Raw genomic sequence first — 22,494 nt, 5'->3', positions numbered from 1 at the left:
CCTAGCTAAATACCAATGACATCCTGCACAGAAATAGAAAAAACAATTCTAAAATTTGTATGGAACCACAAAAGATTCTGAATAGCCAAAGCCCTCCTGAGCAAAAAGAACAAAGCTAGAGACATCACACTACCAGACTTTAAAATGTACTCCCAAACTATAGTAACCAAAACAGTATGATACTGGCATAAAAACAGATCCATAGACCAATGGAACAGAAGAGAGAACCCTGGTATAAATTCACACATTTACAACCAACTGATCTTTGACAAAGTCACCAAGAACATTCAGTGGGGAAAGGCAGGTCTTTTCAATACATGGTGTTAGGAAAGCTGGATAACTCTATGCAGAATAATAAAACTGGACCCCTATCTCTCACCATACACAAAAATGAAATCAAAATGGATTAAAGACCTAAATCTAAGAACTGAAACTATGAAACTACTAAAAGAAAATGTTGGGAAAATGATCCAGGTATTTGGCAAAGATTTATTTTGTGTAAGACTTCAAAAGCACTGACAACCAAAGCAAAAAGAGATTATTGGATTACATCAAGCCATAAGCTTCCACACAGCAAAAGAAACAATCAACAGAGTGAATAGACAATCTACAGAAAGGGAGAACGTATTTGCAACCTAACCATATGACAAGGGATTAATAACCAGAATATATAAGGAGCTCAAATAACTCAATAGTGAAAAAACAAAAGGATTAAAAATAGACAAAAGATATGAACAGACATTTCTCAAAAGAAGTCATACAAATGGCCAAAAGGCATATGAAAACGTGTTTGACATTGCTAATAATCAAATAAATGCAAATCAAAACCATAGTGCAACATCATCTCACTTCAGTTAAAATGACTTGTATCAAAAAGACAGGCAATAACAGATGCTAGTGAGAATGTGGAGTAAGGAGAATCCTCATACACTGTTGGTGGGAATGTAAGTTAGTACAACTACTATGGAGAACAATATGGAAGTTCCTCAAAAAACTAAAAATAGACCTGCTATGTGATCCAGCAATTCCACTACTGATTATATATCCAAAAGACAGGAAATTAGTATATCAAAGAGATATCTGTACTTGCATGTTATTGCAGCACTATTCATAGTAGCCAAAATATGGAATCAACCTAAGTTCCCATCAATGGATAAATAAAGAAAATGTGGTATATATACAAAATGGAATACTATTCAGCTGTAAAAAAGAACCCTGTCATTTACGGCAATGTGAATGGAACTAGAGGCTATTATGCTAAGTGAAATAAGCCAAGCACAGAAAGACAGATATCACATGTTCTCACTCATATGTGGGAGCAAAAAAAGTGGCTCTCGTGCAAATAGAGTAGAATGGTAGTTACCAGAGGCTGGTAAGGGGAGGGGGATGAATGGAAAAAGAATAAATATATTTATTACCACTGAACTATACATGTAAAAATGTGAAAGATGGCAAATTATATATGTATATTTTACCTCATTAAAAAAGAGAAATAACAATTTTAAAAATATAATACTTGACTGACAGTTATTTTCTTCTCAGCATTTTGAGGATATTAATTTATTGTCTTCTGGCTTCTGTTGTCTAATAAACCAGTTAAACAATACACTTTTAGTCTTTTTATTTTGACAGAGTAAGTAGAACCCTCAGATGCACTGGATTGTACTCTAATCCTTTTCCCCTATACCCAGTCATCATTGATCTTGGCATGGCCCTTTTAAAACTAATCAAAAAACGGCTGGGTGTGGTGGCTCATGCCTGTAATCCCAGCACTTTGGGACGCCCAGGCGGGTGGATCACGAGGTCAGGAGATTGAGACCATCCTGGCTAACATGGTGAAACCCTGTTTCTACTAAAAATAAATTTAAAAAAACACGAAAAATTAGCTGGGTGTGGTGGTGGACGCCTGTTGTCCCAGCTACTCGGGAGGCTGAGGCAGGAGAATGGCGTGAACACAGGAGGTGGAGCTTGCAGTGAGCCAAGATTGTGCCACTGCCCTCCAGCCTGGGCAACAGAGTGAGACTCCATCTCAAAAAAAAAAAAAAAACTAATAAAAAAACATGTTCAAATAATAAACATCTGCAAACCCACTATATAAGAGAAGACTTAGAATATTGAACAATAATTTTTATCTGTGAACCTCTTTGATATGGTTTGGCTCAGTGTCCCCACCTACATCTCTTGCTGAATTGTAATTCCTAGTGTTGGAGGAGGGTCCTGGTGGGAGGTGACTGAATCATGGAGGTGGATGAATCATTTGTCACATATATGTTAAATGTTATTTCACTTATCTATTGCTGTGTGACAAACCACCTTAAACTCTAGTAGCTTCAATCAACAACAATTTACTCTCTCTTGATTCTAGACTGAGCTGAGTAGTTTTGCTGCTCTATGTGGCATTGGGTCACTCATTCAGCTGGCTGCATTCATTTGATGGCTGAGCTGGGCTGAAGTGAAGAAAGCTTCACTTACATGTGTGGTGCTTTAGTGCTTTCCCACATACTATTCCATGTGGCTGATTTGGGTGGTCATGGTCATCTCAGGGTAGTCAGATTTCCCACATAGTGCTTAGCTTTAAAAGGGAAAGTGAAACCTGGCAGGTCTCTTTAAGGGCTGGGCCTGGAACTGGCTAATATTATTTTCACAGTATTCTGTTGGTCAAAGGAGTTCACTAAGACCAGCCCAGATTTAAAAAGAGGAGAAATAGACCCCACTTTTTGATGAGTGGAGTAGCATCCATGTATATCAATCAATTAATGGTGGTTATCTTTGGATACTGTGTATTACATATCTTTTGTAAATATCTCACAGTATGCAGCTTGTCTTTTTATTTTCTTTAGAGTGAGGTTTAATAAATTCCTAATTTTATTTTATTTTATTTTATTTTTATTATACTTTAAGTTTTAGGGTACATGTGCACAACGTGCAGGTTAGTTACATATGTATGCATGTGCCATGTTGGTGTGCTGCACCCATTAACTCGTCATTTAACACTAGGTATATCTCCTAATGCTATCCCTCCCCCTTCCCCCCACCCCACAACAGGCCCCGGTGTGTGATGTTCCCCTTCCTGTGTCCATGTGTTCTCATTGTTCAATTCTCACCTATGAGTGAGAACATGTGGTGTTTAGTTTTTTGTCCTTGCGATAGTTTGCTGAGAATGATGGTTTCCACCTTCATCTATGTCCCTACAAAGGACATGAACTCATCCTTTTTTATGGCTGCATAGTATTCCATGGTGTATATGTGCCACATTTCCTTAATCCAGTCTATCATTGTTGGACATTTGGGTTGGTTCCAAGTCTTTGCTATTGTGAATAGTGCCACAATTAACGTACCTGTGCATGTGTCTTTATAGCAGCATGTTTTATAATCCTTTGGGTATATACCCAGTAATGGGATGGCTGGGTCAAATGGTATTTCTAGTTCTAGATCCCTGAGGAATCGCCACACTGACTTCCACAATGGTTGAACTAGTTTACAGTCCCACCAACAGTGTAAAAGTGTTTCTATTTCTCCACATCCTCTCCAGCACCTGTTGTTTCCTGACTTCTTAATGATTGCCATTCTAACTGGTGTGAGATGGTATCTCCTTGTGGTTTTGATTTGCATTTCTCTGAGGGCCAGTGATGATGAGCATTTTTTCATGTGTCTTTTGGCTGCATAAATGTCTTCTTTTGAGAAGTGTCTGTTCATATCCTTTGCCCACTTTTTGATGGGGTGGGTTGTTTTTTTCTTGTAAATTTGTTTGACTTCATTGTAGATTCTGGATATTAGCCCTTTGTCAGATGAGTAGATTGCAAAAATTTTCTCTCATTCTGTAGGTTGCCTGTTGACTCTGATGGTAGTTTCTTTTGCTGTGCAGAAGCTCTTTAGTTTAACTAGATCCCATTTGTCAATTTTGGCTTTTGTTGCCATCACTTTTGGTGTTTTAGACATGAAGCCCTATGTCCTGAATGGTATTGCCTAGGTTTTCTTCTAGGGTTTTTATGGTTTTAGGTCTAACATTTAAGTCTTTAATCCATCTTGAATTAATTTTTATACCAGGTGTAAGGAAGGGATCCAGTTTCAGCTTTCTACATATGGCTAGCCAGTTTTCCCAGCACCATTTATTAAATAGGGAATCCTTTCCCCATTTCTTGTTTTTGTCAGGTTTGTCAAAGATCAGATGGTTGTAGATATGTGGCATTATTGCTGAGGGCTCTGTTCTGTTCCATTGGTCTATATCTCTGTTTTGGTACCAGTAGCATGCTGTTTTGGTTACTGTAGCCTTGTAGTATAGTTTGAAGTCAGGTAGCGTGATGCCTCCAGCTTTGTTCTTTGGCTTAGCATTGACTTAACAATGCGGGCTCTTTTTTGGTTCCATGTGAACTTTAAAGTAGTTTTTTCCAATTCTGTGAAGAAAGTCATTGGTAGCTTGATGGGGATGGCATTGAATCTATAAATTACCTTGGGCAGTATGGCCATTTTCACAATATTGATTCTTTCTACCCATGAGCATGGAATGTTCTTCCATTTGTTTGTATCCTCTTTTATTTCATTGAGCAGTGGTTTGTAGTTCTCCTTGAAGAGGTCCTTCACATCCCTTGTAAGTTGGATTCCTAGGTATTTTATTCTCTTTGAAGCAATTGTGAATGGGAGTTCACTCATGATTTGGCTCTCTGTCCGTTATTGGTGTATAAGAATGCTGGTGATTTTTGTGCATTGATTTTGTATCCTGGGACTTTGCTGAAGTTGCCTATCAGCTTAAGGAGATTTTGGGCTGAGACGATGGGGTTTTCTAGACATACAATTGTGTCATCTGTAAACAGGGACAATTTGACTTCCACTTTTCCTTATTGAATACCCTTTATTTCCTTCTCCTGCCTGATTGCCCTGGCCAGAACTTCCAACACTATGTTGAATAGGAGTGGTGAGAGAGGGCATCCCTGTCTTGTGCCAGTTTTCTAAGGGAATGCTTCCAGTTTTTGCCCATTCAGTATGATATTGGCTGTGGGTTTGTCATAGATAGCTCTTATTATTTTGAGATATGTCCCATCGATACCTAATTTATTCAGAGTTTTTAGCATGAAGGGTTGTTGAATTTTGTCAAAGGCCTTTTCCACATCTATTGAGATAATCATGTGGTTTTTGTCTTTGGTTCTGTTTATATGCTGGATTACATTTATTGATTTGTGTATGTTGAACCAGCCTTGCATCCCAGGGATGAAGCCCACTTGACCATGGTGGATGAGCTTTTTGATGTGCTGCTGGATTCGGTTTGCCAGTATTTCATTGAGGATTTTTGCATCGATGTTCATCGGGGATATTGGTCTGAAATTCTCTTTTTTTGTTGTGTCTCTGCCAGGCTTTGGTATCAGGATGATGCTGGCCTCATAAAATGAGTTAGGGAGGATTCCCTCTTTTTCAATTGATTGGAATAGTTTCAGAAGGAATGGTACCAGCTCTTCCTTGTACTTCTGGTAGAATTCGGCTGTGAATTCATGTGGTCCTGGAATTTTTTTGGTTGGTAAGCTATTAATTATTGCCTCAATTTCAGAATGTGTTATTGGCCTATTCAGAGATTCAACTTCTTCCTGGTTTAGTCTTGGGAGGGTGTATGTGTCAAGGAATTTATCCATTTCTTCTAGTTTATTTGCGTAGAGGTGTTGATAGTATTCTCTGATGGTAGTTTGTATTTCTGTGGGATCGGTGGTGATATTCCCTTTCTCGTTTTTTATTGTGTCTATTTGATTCCTCTCTCTTTTCTTCTTTATTAGTCTTGCTAGCGGTCTATCAATTTTGTTGATCTTTTCAAAAAACCAGCTCCTGGATTTATTGATTTTTTGAAGGGTTTTTTGTGTCTCTATTTCCTTCAGTTCTGCTCTGATCTTAGTTATTTCTTGCCTTCTGCTAGCTTTTCAATGTGTTTGCTCTTGCTTCTCTAGTTCTTTTAATTGTGATGTTAGGGCGTCAATTTTAGATCCTTCCTGCTTTCTCTTGTGGGCATTTAGTGCTGTAAATTTCCCTCTACACACTGCTTTGAGTGTGTCCCAGAGATTCTGGTATGTTATGTCTTTGTTCTCGTTGGTTTCAAAGAACATCTTTATTTCTGCCTTCATTTCGTTATGTACCCAGTAGTCATTCAGGAGCAGGTTGTTCAGTTTCCATGTAGTTGAGCGGTTTTGAGTGAGTTTCTTAATTCTGAGTTCTAGTTTGATTGCACTGTGGTCTGAGAGACGGTTTGTTATAATTTCTGTTCTTTTACATTTGCTGAGGAGAGCTTTACTTCCAACTATGTGGTCATTTTTTGAATAAGTGCGGTGTGGTGCTGAGAAGAATGTATATTCTGTTGATTTGGGGTGGAGAGTTCTGTAGATGTCTATTAGGTCCACTTGGTGCAGAGCTGAGTTCAATTCCTGGATATCCTTGTTAACTTTCTGTCTTGTTGATCTGTCTAATGTTGACAGTGGGGTATTAAAGTCTCCCATTATTATTGTGTGGGAGTGTAAGTCTCTTTGTAGGTCTCTAAGGACTTGCTTTATGAATCTGGATGCTCCTGTATTGGCTGCATATATATTTAGGATAGTTAGCTCTTCTTGTTGAATTGATCCCTTTACCTTTATGTAATGGCCTTCTTTGTCTCTTTTGATCTTTGTTGGTTTAAAGTCTGTTTTATCTGAGACTAGGATTGCAACCCCTTTTTTTGTTTTCCATTTGCTTGGTAGATCTTCCTCCATCCTTTTATTTTGAGCCTATATGTGTCTCTGCACGTGAGATGGGTTTCCTGAATACAGCACACTGATGGGTCTTGACTCTTTATCCAGCTTGCCAGTCTGTGTCTTTTAATTGGAGCATTTAGCCCATTCACATTTCAGGTTAATATCATTATGTGTGAATTTGATCCTGTCAATATGATGTTAGCTGGTTATTTTGCTCTTTAGTTGATGAAGTTTCTTCCTAGCCTCAATGGTCTTTACAATTTGGCATGTTTTTGCAGTGGCTGGTACCAGTTGTTCCTTTCCATGTTTAGTGCTACCTTCAGGAGCTCTTTTAGGGCAGGCCTGGTGGTGACAAAATCTCTCAGCAGTTGCTTGTCTGTAAAGGATTTTATTTGTCCTTCACTTTTGAGGCTTAGTTTGGCTGGATATGAAATTCTGGGTTGAAAATTCTTTTCTTTAAGAATGTTAAATATTGACCCCCACTCTCTTTTGGCTTGTAGAGTTTCTGCTGAGAGATCAGCTGTTAGTGTGATGGGCTTCCCTTTGTGGGTAACCCGACCTTTCTCTCTGGCTGCCCTTAACATTTTTTCCTTCATTTCAACTTTGGTGAATCTGACAGTTATGTGTCTTGGAGTTGCTCTTCTCGAGGAATATCTTTGTGGCGTTCTCTGTATTTCCTGAATTTGAATGTTGGCCTGCCTTGCTAGACTGGGGAAGTTCTCCTGTATAATATCCTGCAGAGTGTTTTCCAACTTGGTTCCATTCTCCCCGTCATTTTCAGGTACACCAATCAGATGTAGATTTGGTCTTTTCACAGACTCCCATATTTCTTGGAATCTTTGTTTGTTTCTTTTTCTTTTTATTTTTTTTTCTCTGAACTTCTCTTCTCGCTTCATTTCATTCATTTGATCTTCCATCATGGATACTCTTCCTTCCAGTTGATCGAATCGGCTACTGAGGCTTGTGCATTCGTCACGTAGTTATCGTGCCTTGGTTTTCAGCTCCATCAGCTCCTTTAAGGACTTTCTGCATTGGTTATTCTAGTTAGCCATTCATCTTATTTTTTTTCAAGGTTTTTAACTTCTTTGCCATGGGTTCGAACTTGCTCTTTTAGCTCAGAGTAGTTTGATCATCTGAAGCCTTCTCTCAACTTGTCAAAGTCATTCTCCGTCCAGCTTTGTTCCATTGCTGGTGAGGAGCTGTGTTCCTTTGGAGGAGGCAAGGCACTCTGATTTCTAGAGTTTCCAGTTTTTCTGCTCTGTTTTTTCCCCATCTTTGTGGTTTTATCTACCTTTGGTCTTTGATGATGGTGACGTACAGATGGGGTTTTGGTGTGGATGTCCTTTCTGTTTGTTAGTTTTCCTTCCAACAGTCAGGACCCTCAGGTGCAGGTCTGTTGGAGTTTGCTGGAGGTCCACTCCAGACCCTGTTTGCCTGGGTATCAGCAGCAGAGGCCACAGAACAGCAGATATTGTTGAACAGCAAATGTTGCTGCCTGATCGTTCCTCTGGAAGTTTTGTCTCAGAGGAGTACCCGGCCGTGTGAGGTGTCAGTCTGCCCCTACTGGGGCTGCCTCCCAGTTAGGCTACTCAGGGGTCAGGGAACTGCTTGAGGAGGCAGTCTGTCCGTTCTCAAATCTCCAGCTGCATGCTGGGAGAACCACTACTCTCTTCAAAGCTGTCAGACAGGGACATTTAAGTCTGCAGAGGTTTCTGCTGCCTTTTGTTTGGCTATGCCCTGCCCCCAGAGGTGGAGTCTACAGAGGCAGGCAGGCAGGCCTCCTTGAGCTGTGGTGGGCTCCACCCAGTGGGAGCTTCCTGACTGCTTTGTTTACCTAAGCTTTGGCAATTATGGGCGCCCCTCCCCCAGTCTAACTGCGGCCTTGCCCTTTGATCTCAGACTGCTGTGCCAGCAATGAGAGAGGCTCTGTGGGTGTAGGACCCTCTGAGCCAGACATGGGATATAGTCTCCTGGTGTGCCATTTGCTAAGACTGTTGGAAAAGCACAGTATTAGGGTGGGAGTGACCCGATTTTCCAGGTGCTGTCTCTCACCCCTTTCTTTGACTAGGAAAGGGAATTCCCTGACCCCTTGAGCTTCCCTTGCTTCGGCTCACGCTCGGTGCGCTGCACCCACTGTCCTGCACCCAGTTGCTGACACTCCCCAGTGAGATGAACCCGGTACCTCAGTTGGAAATGCAGAAATCACCTGTCTTCTGCATTGCTCATGCTGGGAGCTGTAGACTGGAGATGTTCCTATTCGGCCATCTTGGCTCCACCTATCCTAAATTCCTAATTTTAATACAATGTAGTTTTGGAATTTCATATTATATTCTTGTTTTTAAGTTATTCACTATCTCTAGATCAGAAAATTGTTCAGTTTTCAAGTTTTACTTCTCACATTTCAGTCACTTTGGAAAACTTTCTTTGTCCTTGTTTTGTTTGTATATTTGGTGTGAGTCAGGAAATGAATCTAATTTCATTTTTTTCCCCTTATGGCTTTTGTTTTTTTTCCTAGCTGGATTATTTTTCCAACTGATTTGATATGTTACTTGTTGTATATCAACGTTTCATCTACTTTTTTTTTTTTTTTTGAGACAGAGTCTTGCTCTGTTGCCCAGGCTGGAGTGCAGTGGCCTGATCTCGGCTCACTGCAAACTCTGCCTCCCAGGTTCCAGTGATTCTCCTGCCTCAGCCTCCTGAGTAGCTGGGATTACAGGCATGCACCACCACGCTTGGCTAATTTTTGTATTTTGAGTAGAGACGGGGTTTTACCATGTTAGTCAGGCTGGTCTGGAACTCCTGACCTCAGGTGATCTGCTCACCTTGGCCTCCGAAAGTGCTGGGATTACAGGCGTGAACCACCGCGCCCAGCCTCATCTACATTTGGTACTGTTTCTGTGATTTCCATAATGTTATCTGTAAATTTCTATGTTCCATTACTATGCTGCCTCAGTTATTAAAGCTTTAGTATTAATTCTACTATTAGACTCTCCTTCATGTTATTTTTTTCTCAGAAATGTCTTGGCTATTCCTGACCTTTTATTCTTCTATATAAATTTTTAATCACCTTGACAAAGTCTGTCAAACAAACAAAAAAACTGTTGAGATTCTGATTGGAGTTATTTTGACTGTAAAGAATTGATGTCTTTGTTTTTTCTACTCAGTAATATTTTGCTCTTTTGATCCTCTTGATTGAGGTTTATTTTCTATTTTTAAACATTTCTGCTTTAATCTTTAGTATTATTCTACTTTGGATTTATAAAGTTTTACTTTTTCTAACTTCTTAATTTGGATACTTAATTTAGATAATATTTCTTGTTTTCTAGTATAAGCATTTTATGGCTGTATATTTATGTATGAGTACCTCTTTAGCTGCATCTCACAAGTTTTAATTTTAATATCTTAACATTTATTTCTTAATATTTTAAATTTTCTATCATTTCTTTTTTTGAAATATGAGTTATTTAGACAGGTATTTCTTTATTTCCAAATTTATGGGGTTTCCTGATTCATCTATTTCTACTCTAATTGTATTGTGGTCATAGAATTTGGGCTATATGATGATAAATCATTTCAAATTTGTTGACTTACATTATGATCCAGTAGGTGGTTGATTTTCAAACTATGCCATATGTGCTTAAAATTATATGTATTCTGCACTTCTTGAGTTTTATATAATATATATGTTAAATCAAACTTTTAAATTGGGCTGTTAAAATCTGTATCCTTAATGTTTTCGTTTGTTTGTTTGCTAGTTTTGGTAGGAAAAGGTTGGCCTGATTAACTGAAATAAGTTTGTTAAAATGCCTCATTATCATACTAGATTTATTTTTTCTCCCTATGTTTCTTTCAGTTTTTGCAATATATATTATATGTTTACACATTTGCATTCTATATTTAGAAACTATGTTGTTAAGTCCAAATTCCAAACTCTTCTGTTTTATTTTCCTGGCAAAATGAAAATTTAGTCACTATGTAGTGATTATCTTTCTATCTAGTGACTCTTTCTGCTTGAGTACCTTTTTTCTGATATGAATATAGCTATAATATTTTTATTTTCTTTAATAGTTGCCTGGTATATCTCTTTCCTGTACTTGCATCCTTGTTGTATCTTTATGTTTCGGAAATTTGTCTTTTGAATAGGGTATAACTGAAATTTCTTCCCAATTTTGCTATCATTGTCCTTTTAGATAATTTAGTTCATTTATATTGATTATAATTAGTAATATGTTTCTATTTATTTCTGCCACTTTATTTTGTACTTTCTCTTTTGTTCTGACTCTTCTATTTATCTTTCTGTCTCCTGTTAGATGGGTTGCTTATATATTTATTTTTATTTCACCCCCACTCCCAACTGTTAGCTTGAAGTTATGCATTCTATATATACTTTAGTCATTACCATAAAAATTTTAAGATGCATACTTATCAAAGCATAAGTTTAATCCATCTGTTTTTCTTCCCCTAGAAAATGCAAGTATCTTAAAACACTTTAGTTCTGGTCATTCCCCCTCCTGACCTCTATGCTGTTATTGTTGGGTAATTTAGTTCCATCTCACTTTTAATCCCATAAGAAATAATTATTGTTTTATGCAGTGTTTGTTTAGCTTTACTCACATATTACTTTTTTTGCTCATAATTTTTTCTTTCATCTGAGACCTTTCACTTGGGATCATAGTACTTCTTTTTTGAAGTCCTTTAGGGTAATTTTTACTTGTGTTTATTGATTTTATTTGCCTAGCAATGTCTTTATCTGGTTAAAAAAAACACATATTTTTACCAGATATAGAATTCCAAGTTGATGGTTATTTTTCCTTAGCACATTGAAAATATTGTATCATTTTCTTGGTTTAGATTTTACTGTCAAGAAGCCCATTCTTAGTCCAATGGTTTTCCAGCTTAAGTAATCTATCTGTAGTACCATTAGGATCTCTTCCTTGTCTTTGGCATTCTGCAGTTTCACTATGTTGGGTGTGTGTGCGTGTGTGTGCGTGTGTGTGTGTATCCACATGTGGCTGCTCATATGTATGTATATATATGAACATATGTGCATTCTGCTTAGAATTTGTTGGACTTTATGAAACTGAAGATTTATGTCTGGAAAATTATTCTCAGTCATTATGGTCCCCATTTCTCTCTTCTTCCAGACTCTTGATTTGTTTTGTCTGATTTATTACTTTATTCTTTGTAATAGTTAACCCATCTTTTATTTTTTCAGATCTACCTGAATAAAAATAAGATTACTGTTTGGGAAAGTGAAGGAGGAAATGAATATTGTATGGGCAACCTATTAAAGTCAACCACACTATTCTTTATTTTAAACTTTTTCTCATGTTTTTAATCCCTCTCTTGTATAAACACATAATTTGTTTTGCCTCTGATACTTTGGAAGGTTCATGCATTATTATATTTCTTCAAGACTTAATACATTATATTTCAACCTGTAGTTTGTGAGCTGTGCATTTTAGATAGCATCTATTGACTCTCCATTGCAAAATGAAGATATTAGAATATAATTCATGAATTTACCTTTTATCTGATATCTCCTATTCCCAGATTTCCATTGTTTATGTTATAATTTTTGTTCTTCTTATGGATAATTTTATACTTTTTAATAATATATTTACGCTTCTGTTATTTTATCAGCCTTAACCAGTGTCTGTTGACCTCTGTATCAGAAATATGAGGAAAGCAAATCACTTATGCTACCTACATTCCATCTACCTCCCTTTCCTCCCATCTTGATTTTTTTTTAGTACTTGCACTATTACTTCAATACTCATATTTAGATTTTATTTACTATCTCAATATAAGTATAGAAATAAAATTTTGTTCTGTGTTCATAAGTCCCTTCGTTGTTTTGACTTAGTTCTGTATTTAAATGAGTTTAATGCTGTTATTATTATTTTCTTTATTTACAAGTTGTCCTTTTTTTATGTCTGTGTTGGTGGGATTTATTTTCATGTGCCTTTTATAAGAAGGTATTATGGGTGATATTTTTCATGAATTTTGCATGTTTTGAAATGTTTGTTATTTTCATGCTTAAATGAAAACTTGACTCTGTATAAAATTCTTAAACTATTCTTTTTATTTCCCTTAGGAAATGTTCTGGTATTTGAATGTTGCTGTGAGAAGTGTGAGGTTAACTTGATGTTTTTTACTTGTCTGATATGAAAAAAGTAGCTCATTTAATTTTTTTTTACAGTTTGATTAGTAATGAGTTTGAGCAACCTTTCTTGTTTATTAGATGTTTGTTGGTAATGATGAGAGCATGAATATGTAAGTCACTCCAAAGTCAATGCTGAGGTTGGGGTTAGCATATACTCTCTTGAAGGAGCTGGCAAATGATGGCCTATCGGCCAAATCTGACCTGCCACCTGTTTTTGTATGTCTACAAGCTAAGAACGGTTTTTACACATGAAAATTCACAACCACTTTAGTGATAGGTAACACTAACTTCGAATCCCAGTTAAGTGAGATGTTATCTTCCCCAAAAGAACACTATTTTTCTCATAGGCCTACTGTATTACAAAAAAAAAACTTAATTATTATTACCACTTATTGAATTTCATCAATAAAACATTTGTGGCAATTTGTTTTCTCTTTTGTTATATGGTACCTATGTAATAGCCTCAATTTTGCCTTTTGACTCACAAAGTCTGAAATATTTACTCTTTGGCTCTTTTTATTTTATTTTTTGAGACGGAGTCTCGCTCTGTTGCCCAGGCTGGAGTGCAGTGGCACGATCTCAGCTCACTGCAACCTCTGCCTCCTGGGTTCTAGCGATTCGCCTGCCTCAGTCTCTCAAGTAGCTGGGATTACAGGCATGCACCACCACTCCTGGCTAATTTTTGTGTTTTTAGTAGAGGCGGGGTTTTGCCATCTTGCCTAAGCTGGTCTCGAACTCCTGGCATCAAGTGATCCGTCCACCTTGGTCTTCCAAAGTGCTGGGATTACAGACATGAGCTACTGCACCCGGCCTCGTTGGCTCTTTTTCAAAAAAAGTTTACTGACTCTTGCTTTATTGCAAGTCCAGAATGGATTTGATTTAGGGATTTTTTTTTTTTTAATCCAGTGCCATCTACTTCCCTTAGGCTCTGTTTCTTCATCTTATCTCCAGTTATGGTCAAAGTTGTATCCTTCAGTTATTGGCTGCAGTGAATGATCCTTCTGTGGCCTTTCTTGGTATTCTTTGGGTCATGACTAGGACTCTTTCTGCACCCTGAGTCTCGTCAATAGGTAGACTGTCCTACATTGATGTTATAGTTGTCAGCTTCATACCTACGGTGTAGATTTCTGGATTTTTTTTTTTTTTTTTTTTGAGATGGAATCTCGCTCTGTTACCCAGGCTGGAGTGCAGTGGCACAATCTCGGCTCACTGCAAGCTCCGCCTGCCGGGTTCACACCATTCTCCTGCCTCCGCCTCCCGAGTAGCTGGGACTACAGGCGCCCACCACCAATGCCCGGCTAATTTTTTGTATTTTTAGTAGAGATGGGGTTTCACCGTGGTCTCAATCTCCTGACCTCGTGATCCACCTACCTTGGCCTCCCAAAGTGCTGGGATTACAGGCGTGAGCCACGGCGCCCGGCTGGCATTTCTATTCTAGTAAGAACTACTCTTACCCCTGGCTTATTTCAGTCTATCTTAGTTGATTTATCTGAAGCATGTTCACTTGCCAGCTAAAACTTTTTCTATTCTCCATTGATTCCAGTCTTAAATTTTTGCCTTTAATTCTTCAGTTACAGTACACGGCCATGTAGCACATCAACTTTATTTGGAGACTTTCTGTATCTTGTTAGATTTCCCTCAGTCATCAGAAAGAAACTCCCCTTTTTATATTTCATAACCCACTCCCTTTTGTTCTATTCTATTCTGTCTGAAGAACGCTAGTAGTATATGGATGTGGCCTTTTAGTGCTTAGTGAATGATGAAATTAGTTCATCAGCTTCAGCTACCACTTCTGATGACTTTCCTAAGTTCTTTTTGATAATTTCCCCTAAGAAAATAATCTTAAAACTTATCATTATCTTTAGCATGCTATTTAATGTAAGCTAAAATTGTATGTACATAAACCAATGCATGTAAGATGGAAAAAAATTGCCATAGAAAGGAAGTTAGACAATATAGAGATTGCCCTGAGAAGGCTAACTAGCTTAGTGCAGGGTTTGGAAATTATACTGTATATAAGAAACAAAGGCAGTTAGGATATTATATTAAGCCTATTGAGAAGCTGGGAACTATATATGCCATTTTGAATACCAATTGTCATAGCTGTCAGATTGTATTGTATATTAAATATAATAATGTGAATTTTGTTACAGCCAGTTCCTTTATAGTTTTGTTCAGAAAAACATATGGAGACGTTTATACCCATTGATTTGACAACTGAAAATCAAGCGATGGACAAGGAGGAAACCAAGACAAAACCAAGGTAAAAGTAAGATAAAATATAATGAGTTTTTTTCTAAAGTAAGATTTCAGCAGTGTATGGCTGGTGGTAAGCCATTCTGACAGTGAAAGACTTAAAATATCTTATCAGAATTTATTGATGATTCTAGAGTTTAGAAAACCTTAGTTTCTCAGGGAGTGTTTTCTGATAAGACAGGCAAATTAACCCTGGTTGTTGGCTCCTTCCCCCAGACCAACCTTGGATATGCCAAAAAAGTGAGAAGGAGGTTGTTGGATATGAGAAATTAACCAACAACTGAGAAATCCTAGGAAAGCAAAAGGTATCATTTGTAATAGTATCAAAAAATAGGTACATTAGATACATAGAAATACTTTTTTTTTTTTTTGAAACAGAGTCTCACTCTGTCGCCCAGACTGGAATGCAGTGGCACGATCTTGGCTCACTGCAACCTCCGCCTCTCAGGTTCAAGCGATTCTCCAACCTCAGCCCCCCGAGTAGCTGGGGTTACAGGTGCCCACTACCACACCTGGCTAATTTTTTTTTTTGTATTTTTAGTAGAGATGGGGTTTCTCCATTTTGGCCAGGCTGGTCTTGAACACCTGACCTCGTGATCCACCCGCCTCGGCCTCCCAAATAAATACGATTTTTTAAAATGATGTAATTATGACCTTTATGAGAAAATTATAAAGTTTAATTGAGAATTCAACAAAATTTATATAGAAGAGCAAAGGGCCAAGAATATGTAAAACACTCCTTAAAAAGAAAATCTGATAATCTTGACCTACAACTATAAAAACTTATTATAAAGCTATCATAACTAAGAAGTGTGCTGTAGAAACAAGGATACACAAATAAAGAATAAAGAACCCAAGAACAGACAATTATATTCATTTTAAGTGAACATAGACTTGGCGTTATAGGTTAGTGAGGATTGAGTGGGCATGTTCAATAATGGTGCTGTGACAATTGTATATCCTTATTGGGTGGGGGCAGGGGAAGAAATGGAGTCTGTCTCTTACACTATACCAAAAAGTCAAGGATTTAAAGACTTATGTATTAATTAAAAGACTTGTAAAAGGTAAAACTTTATGTTAGGAAAACATATAAGCTCATTTTGTTATTACCTTGGACTAAGGAAAGATTTCTTAAGAAGCCATAAACAATACAAACCATAAAGGAAAAGGTAGATAAATTATATTAAAATTAGTAACTTCTGTTTATAAAGACATCAAGAAAGTGAAAAGATAATTCCAAATCAGAGATACAAAGTGACATTTTGATAGCTGCTCAAAATGTGTAAATAACTACTACACATTTTTAAGAAAATGGCAAAAAATTCAGTACCAAAAAAAAGAAAAAAAGGTGGGGAGGACAACAGATATGGATAGACATTTTAATGAAGGGGAAAATTTTCAAGATGTTTATAAACAAAGAGGGAACTTAAAGCGCTCAAAGGAAAAGGATTTAAGAATAATACCTAATAAATGATCTATAAATAAGTTCAAAGACATTGTGCTTTCTTTGTCCTAGAAAAGAAATATTACCTTCTTAATGATATAAGTATTTTTCTTTAATATACCAATAAAGTGCTTTTTTCCCCTTAACACTACATATAAGACTTTATGGAACCTAGAATTTTCTCTGCTTTGTAAAACTGTGATCTACCATATAAGTCTATTGTAGGCAGTAATTTTGGATTCTGTTCTTATGAAAAAGTTTTTCCAGCAGTAGACAGTTGGCCAGTGTCCTGTGAAAAAAAAGGAAGGCAACATATGAGTATGAAATTTCAGAAAATTGTGTTCTGACTTCACTTTGCTTAATTGGGTAACAATTCTTCATCTCCTAAAATGAGATCAAGATTCATAAAGCCCTTCTAAGTTTAAATGTTCAGTGATAATTTATATTTATTTTTTAGTGGTAACACCAGTTAGACCTATTTAAAATTTAACTAGACTCTCCATGTAAATGTTGCAGATCTTTTTCAAAGTGCCTATCAAAAATTACTTGAGTGAATAGATATTATATTGTATTGTTCAGAATAAATATTTAATCTTTCAATTATGGAGCATGTTAACCATAGCATTTATTAAACCTAAGAAGCTGTTTTAATTATAAATGTGAAATTTTGGTAATATGCTAATAGCTCAGTATTTTATTGGTGTGATTTTCCATTTATTTTCTTAGAATTGTTTTCTTTGTCATTTAGACTTTTAAGATATGAAGAGAAAAAATATGAAGATGTGAAACCATTAGAGACTCAACCAGCTGAAATAGCAGAAAAGGAAACATTGGAATATAAAACAGTTAGAACATTCTCTGAATCTTTGAAGTCAGAGAAAACAGAAGGTATTTATCAAGATTACTATTCTGGCATGTTGATTTATATTTTAGTTTATGGAAATTGAAAGAAATTTTTCATAGCATTAAATTAAAGAAACAAGTGAAACATATTGAAATATTAGTGTCTATTTTACTAACTTCATTAGTTGTAGCAGTTAGCAGTGTCTTCAAATAACGGGAACATTAACTACTCATAATAAAAGTAACGAATATTACTAATACCAGTGAAATGTCAGAATATCTGATATGTCTGTACCACTTTACAGTTTCCATCACTTTTTCATGCATATCATGTCATTTTTTTTGAGGTACAGACCTTACAGGTGGGTCACGGTTCTCCTAAGTCCCCAGTGCCTCTAGCTGTATTGTGACCTCCTTTATTGGTCTTACCTACTAGTGTCTAATTACTCCCTCACATACTTCCATTTTTTAAGTCTTCTTTCCTTCTTCACTCAAATTCTGCCATTTTCAGGATTTGATTTTATTTTTTACCACAACTTCCTTTCTCATCCAGCACTCTTATGTCCTCACTTTTATAAGCTTCCAGCCCCACTTATGGTGCTTGTGTGGGGAAAACTGTACCTCCTCTCCTTTAAAGTAAATCCCACCACCTCTGGAGCTCCGCTTCTGCCATTTCCATAGGAAGCTGGGGTCCATCAGATATATTCTCTTATGTCTTTTTTTCTCCTAGCTCTTTTTGTCAGCACATAAACATGCCACATGCTTAAACACCTTAAACAAAACAACCCAGAAGCATCTTTAGTTCTGTATTAGCTTTTCAGAGTTATCAGTCCTCTTGAAAGAGTAGCCTAGACTTCCTTACCTCTAATTCATTCCTCAACCTGGATTCTACCTCCTTCATTCTACTGATAAGACTCTTTCAAGGTCACCAGATACCTCCTCATGGCTAATCTTTATAAAATAATTAATTTATAAATAAAATAATTTGTATTTTACTGCACCATTCTGCAATATTTTATTATTTGACCACTTATTTCCATTTTTCCCTCTTGACTTTTAAGGAAATTTACTCACCTGGCTTTCTGTATACTTGTCTATCTGCTCATTTTCAGTCTCTTTTATGGATTTTTACTTCTCTGTGTTCCCTTTAAATGTTATTGTTTCTCAGGTGTTTTAGGGTCTGCCAAAATTAGTGTTTCCTGTTCTCTCTGGACTAGACCATACTTTGTTTTTAGTAATAATATATAGTCATGTACTGCATAACGACATTTTGGTCAATGATGGACTGAATATATGATGATGGTCCCATAAGATAATAATACTGTATTTTCACTGTACCTTTTCTATGTTGAGATGTGTTTAGATACACAAATACATACTATAGTGTTACAGTTGCCAACAGTATTCAGTACAGAAACGTGCTATACAGATTTGTAGCCTCGGAGTAATAGTCTATTCCATATAGCCTTGGTGTGTACTAGGCCGTACCACCTAGGTTTGTGTAAGTGCACTCTTAGATGTTTGTGTGACAGAATTGCCTAATGATGCATTTTTCAGAATGTATCCCTGTCATTAAGCAATACATGACTGTATTTCTTCCTATTTTACCTATTAAATCCATACCACAAACAATATTTAGGTACACCTTTAGTTGTCTTCATCCTCTGCCTGAAGATGGGTATATTTGATTTCTGGAAGGGGCCTGAGCTTCCAGAATTCTGGCCTTCATTGGGCCAGAATGTTTTAATCTGTGGAGTGCCTAGACCTTACAGATAGCTGTGTTTGCAGGCTGGACAAAGCTTCCCCTCCAACAGAGTGAAAAGTAGGAGTACTCTGAGCCTTTTGCTATTTTTCTTAGGAAAGAGGAAAGAAATATTAGGCTAGACAGGGATACAAGTGTTGGGTAAAGCAAGGATTTGGCCACGTTAAGGAATTTTGTCATTATACTTTGAAGATAAGAGCCGTGGAAAGGTTCTAAGCAAGGAGTTAATATGAGGATTTCTGTTTTGTAAAGATCACTCTGGCTGTATATTGAAGAACAGATTGGAAGAGAACAAGAATCGATATAGGGGGACCATTTATGAGGCTGTAGATATTCTGAAGGTAGAATTATCAGTTACGGTGATGGGTTGGTGAGAGAGAAGGAGGTGTCAAAGATGATACCTACACTTTGGGCTTGCTTAAAATAATGAATAGTGGTCCCATTCACTAAGACAGAAAGTCCTAAAAAAAGGTCAGGAGTTTAGAGGAAGGATCATGAGTTCAATTTTGGACATGTTGAATTTGGGGTACCTTTGACACATGCCAGTGATGTCTAGGAGGCAGTTGAATATATGTGTCAGGAGCTCAGAGAAGTTAGGGCTGAGGTGTTGTATTTGGGAATAATCATGTGTGTGGAAGTTTAAGCCATAGTCATGGATGAGATTGACCAGTGAGAATGTATAAAGTGAGACTAAAACAGGGCCAAGGAACAGTAGCAATTACGAGCCAGGAAAAGGACAGCTGCAAAGGACATGGGATTGGTCAGAGTTAAGCTGAATAGGATGACAAGAAAGAGAGAGTGTGAGGTGTCACAGGACTCACCCAAAGGAAACAACTGTATCCAAAAGGAGGAGTGGTCTAAAGTATCAAATAACACTGGTAAGTAACATGAGGACTAGAAAATGTCCATTGAATTTACTGACCTCAAGAATATGGGACGTGAGTGCTGTTTTTGTGGCGTTCCAAAGCCAGACCAGAGTAGAATAAGAAATGCATAGTAAATGAGGAAATAGAGTTAGTGACTATATGCAACTCTTGAGAGAAGTTTAGCTGTGAAGAAAGGCAGGATGTAGACTGATAACCAGAGGAGCTGTGGTTTTGAGGCAGGAGCTGCTTGGATATGCAAAAGAAAAAAGGAGTAGTTAATAGTGTAGGCATGAAGAGACATGATCTAAACAAAATGTGGAAAGGATTGGTCTTGGATGAGAGGAAAACCAGACACCTCCTTTACTAAGTCAGGAGGACAGGAGGGAAAGATGGGTGCACATGTGGGTTGCTTTGTTTGTTTGAAAATGGCAAGTTGAAGGAATTCCCACTGATGCTTTTTTTGTTCCCTGGGAAGTAGGCTTTGAGATCATTTAGAGGAGAGAGACTGAAAGGTAAAGGTTTAGAGATTTGAGGAGCATGGAGAAAATCTGAAATAGTCATTGAAAAGGAAGAAGAGCAAGTTAACTGGACAGACAATAGGATTTTTGGTTTGTGTTCAGGATCCATTTTTGGTTAATTAAAATGAATTTTGGGGGTTACCAATCCACGTAGGGCCTCTTTCAAATAGCACTAGGATGTGCAGATGTAGGCACAAAGAACACATAGAGTTGGTTTTATCCAGGGTCAGCGTTTTGCCATACAGGTGAGGCCAACAGAAAGAGGGAGTTTAGGATATTGGCAAGAGTGCTGTGGAAAGACATAATCTAAGCTGGATAAAGAGAAAGGTGAAATAAAATAGAGGGATGATGGATTGTAAGAAAGGAATGGGGCAATGGACTGGAGTTCCTGATGAGCTTAAAAAATGGTCATGTTGGGAGAATTAAACAAGCTGAGAGGATGGAGGGCAAGTGATGACAAGCACTATTATGTAATTGTGAATGTGGTTGGTTGATGTAGACTTAGTGATGGGAGGACATCTAGAAAATGGGGGAGGAGAGCACAGCTTTAGACAGGGTCTTAATTCATAACACTGAAGTCATCCACATGATGGCAGATTTAGTATGGAGAAAGTTGGCTCTCCCGTGAGCCAGAGTTCCAGATTGAGTGACCAGGCAATTGGTACTTATCAATGAAGAGTGGAAGAATATAGTGGAATCAAAAAGCATGAGCTTCTAAGGAATAGGATTTTTTTTATTTATTAAAGAAAGAGGGCAAGTTGTTATGATTTGGAAGTGGTGAATGGAGAGTAAGGAGTGTTAAAACAAGCTCACTTTCCAATCTTGAAGTAAATGGAGTGTGGGAATATAAACAGCCTCTAACCAGAGGGTTGCATGTCAGTAGTGCCATAGGGAATAACTAGGTTTCAACTAAGGTAGAGAGGTCAGAGAAATTCTTGAAATAGAGCTTAAAGATAGAAGAAAGTTTTCACAACTACCTCACCAATCTTTCCACTAATGCCCACATTTTTTTCATTGTGATCTCCTGAACAGTCCTCTTGTTTTCTTATCTTTCTCTCATCCCCAGCCACCCTCCTCCTCACTACTCCACAATTGAAAGCCTTACCATCATTCAACATTTGATCTTTGGAACAGGAGAGGTCTGTGGTCTCCTGATTATACAAGTGGGAAATTATCTCTCTTCTGAATTAGGACTATTGGTTGAAATAAAACTTACTGTTTATTTCATTTGTATCCCTTTGTTTTGTTTGTAATTATCGTGTCTTTTGCCTTACTAAATTGTAGCACAATGCCTTGCACTACAGAAATATTTGTTCAATGAATGAGAACAAGAAAATGTATTTCTTTCTTCAAAGGTCTGTTTTTAATATTTTCCCCATTCTTCTATGTGTTAAGTCTACCAATTAGGTAAGCCATAGACAAAATAAGAAATAGACCTTTTGTTACTTTTCTGTATTTATCTCTAAATATTTTCTCTGCTCAGTTATCAAATTACAGTTAATAAACAGGGTCCTCTTCTGTATTTATTTCATGTGAGGATTCACACTTTAAAGATTTACTATAATATTCAAAAACCACAGTTTCTTTTGTGTCAACCTAATAATAAAGTTACCTAACATTTACCTTAGTAAGCACTTACTGTGTGCTTTAAATGTATTAACTAATTTAATTCTTGTAAGAACCTATGAGGTTCTTACTGTGACAATTCTCATTTCAAAGGTGAGGAAAGCAAGGCAGATAGGTAACTTACAAAGTAAATCATGTGACTATGAGTGTTAAAGCTTGTATATGAGCTTGGAACCCAGGCAGTGGGATTCAGCCTGTGCTCTTAACTACCATGCTATACTGCCTTATATAATCATTAACTGTATTGCTGGGTATGTGGAATTACTATGGTATTATTTACAGCTCACACTAGTTATTCAGTTAATAATGGTT

At 37.1% G+C, this 22,494-nt stretch overlaps 1 protein-coding gene across 5 annotated transcripts in view; it reads left to right on the top strand.

Moving 5' to 3' along the window:
• The window catches only part of DNAH14 (dynein axonemal heavy chain 14), a 458,298-nt gene that overhangs the window by 8,094 nt on the left and 427,710 nt on the right, over positions 1 to 22,494 (top strand). For all 5 annotated transcript variants that reach the window (XM_054659353.2, XM_063791445.1, XM_054659354.2 and 2 more), the window contains exons 2-3: positions 15,021 to 15,130; positions 17,316 to 17,455. In XM_054659353.2, coding sequence (XP_054515328.1) covers positions 15,054 to 15,130; positions 17,316 to 17,455 — 217 coding nt within the window. In that variant the 5' untranslated portion in view covers positions 15,021 to 15,053. The remainder of the gene's footprint in view (positions 1 to 15,020; positions 15,131 to 17,315; positions 17,456 to 22,494) is intronic.

This window comes from Pan troglodytes, chromosome 1, assembly GCF_028858775.2.
Source record: "Pan troglodytes isolate AG18354 chromosome 1, NHGRI_mPanTro3-v2.0_pri, whole genome shotgun sequence".
Taxonomy (NCBI): Eukaryota; Metazoa; Chordata; class Mammalia; order Primates; family Hominidae; genus Pan; species Pan troglodytes.
The sequence above is the reverse complement of the archived record's forward strand: the minus strand, read 5'-3'. Positions and strand labels throughout refer to the sequence as shown.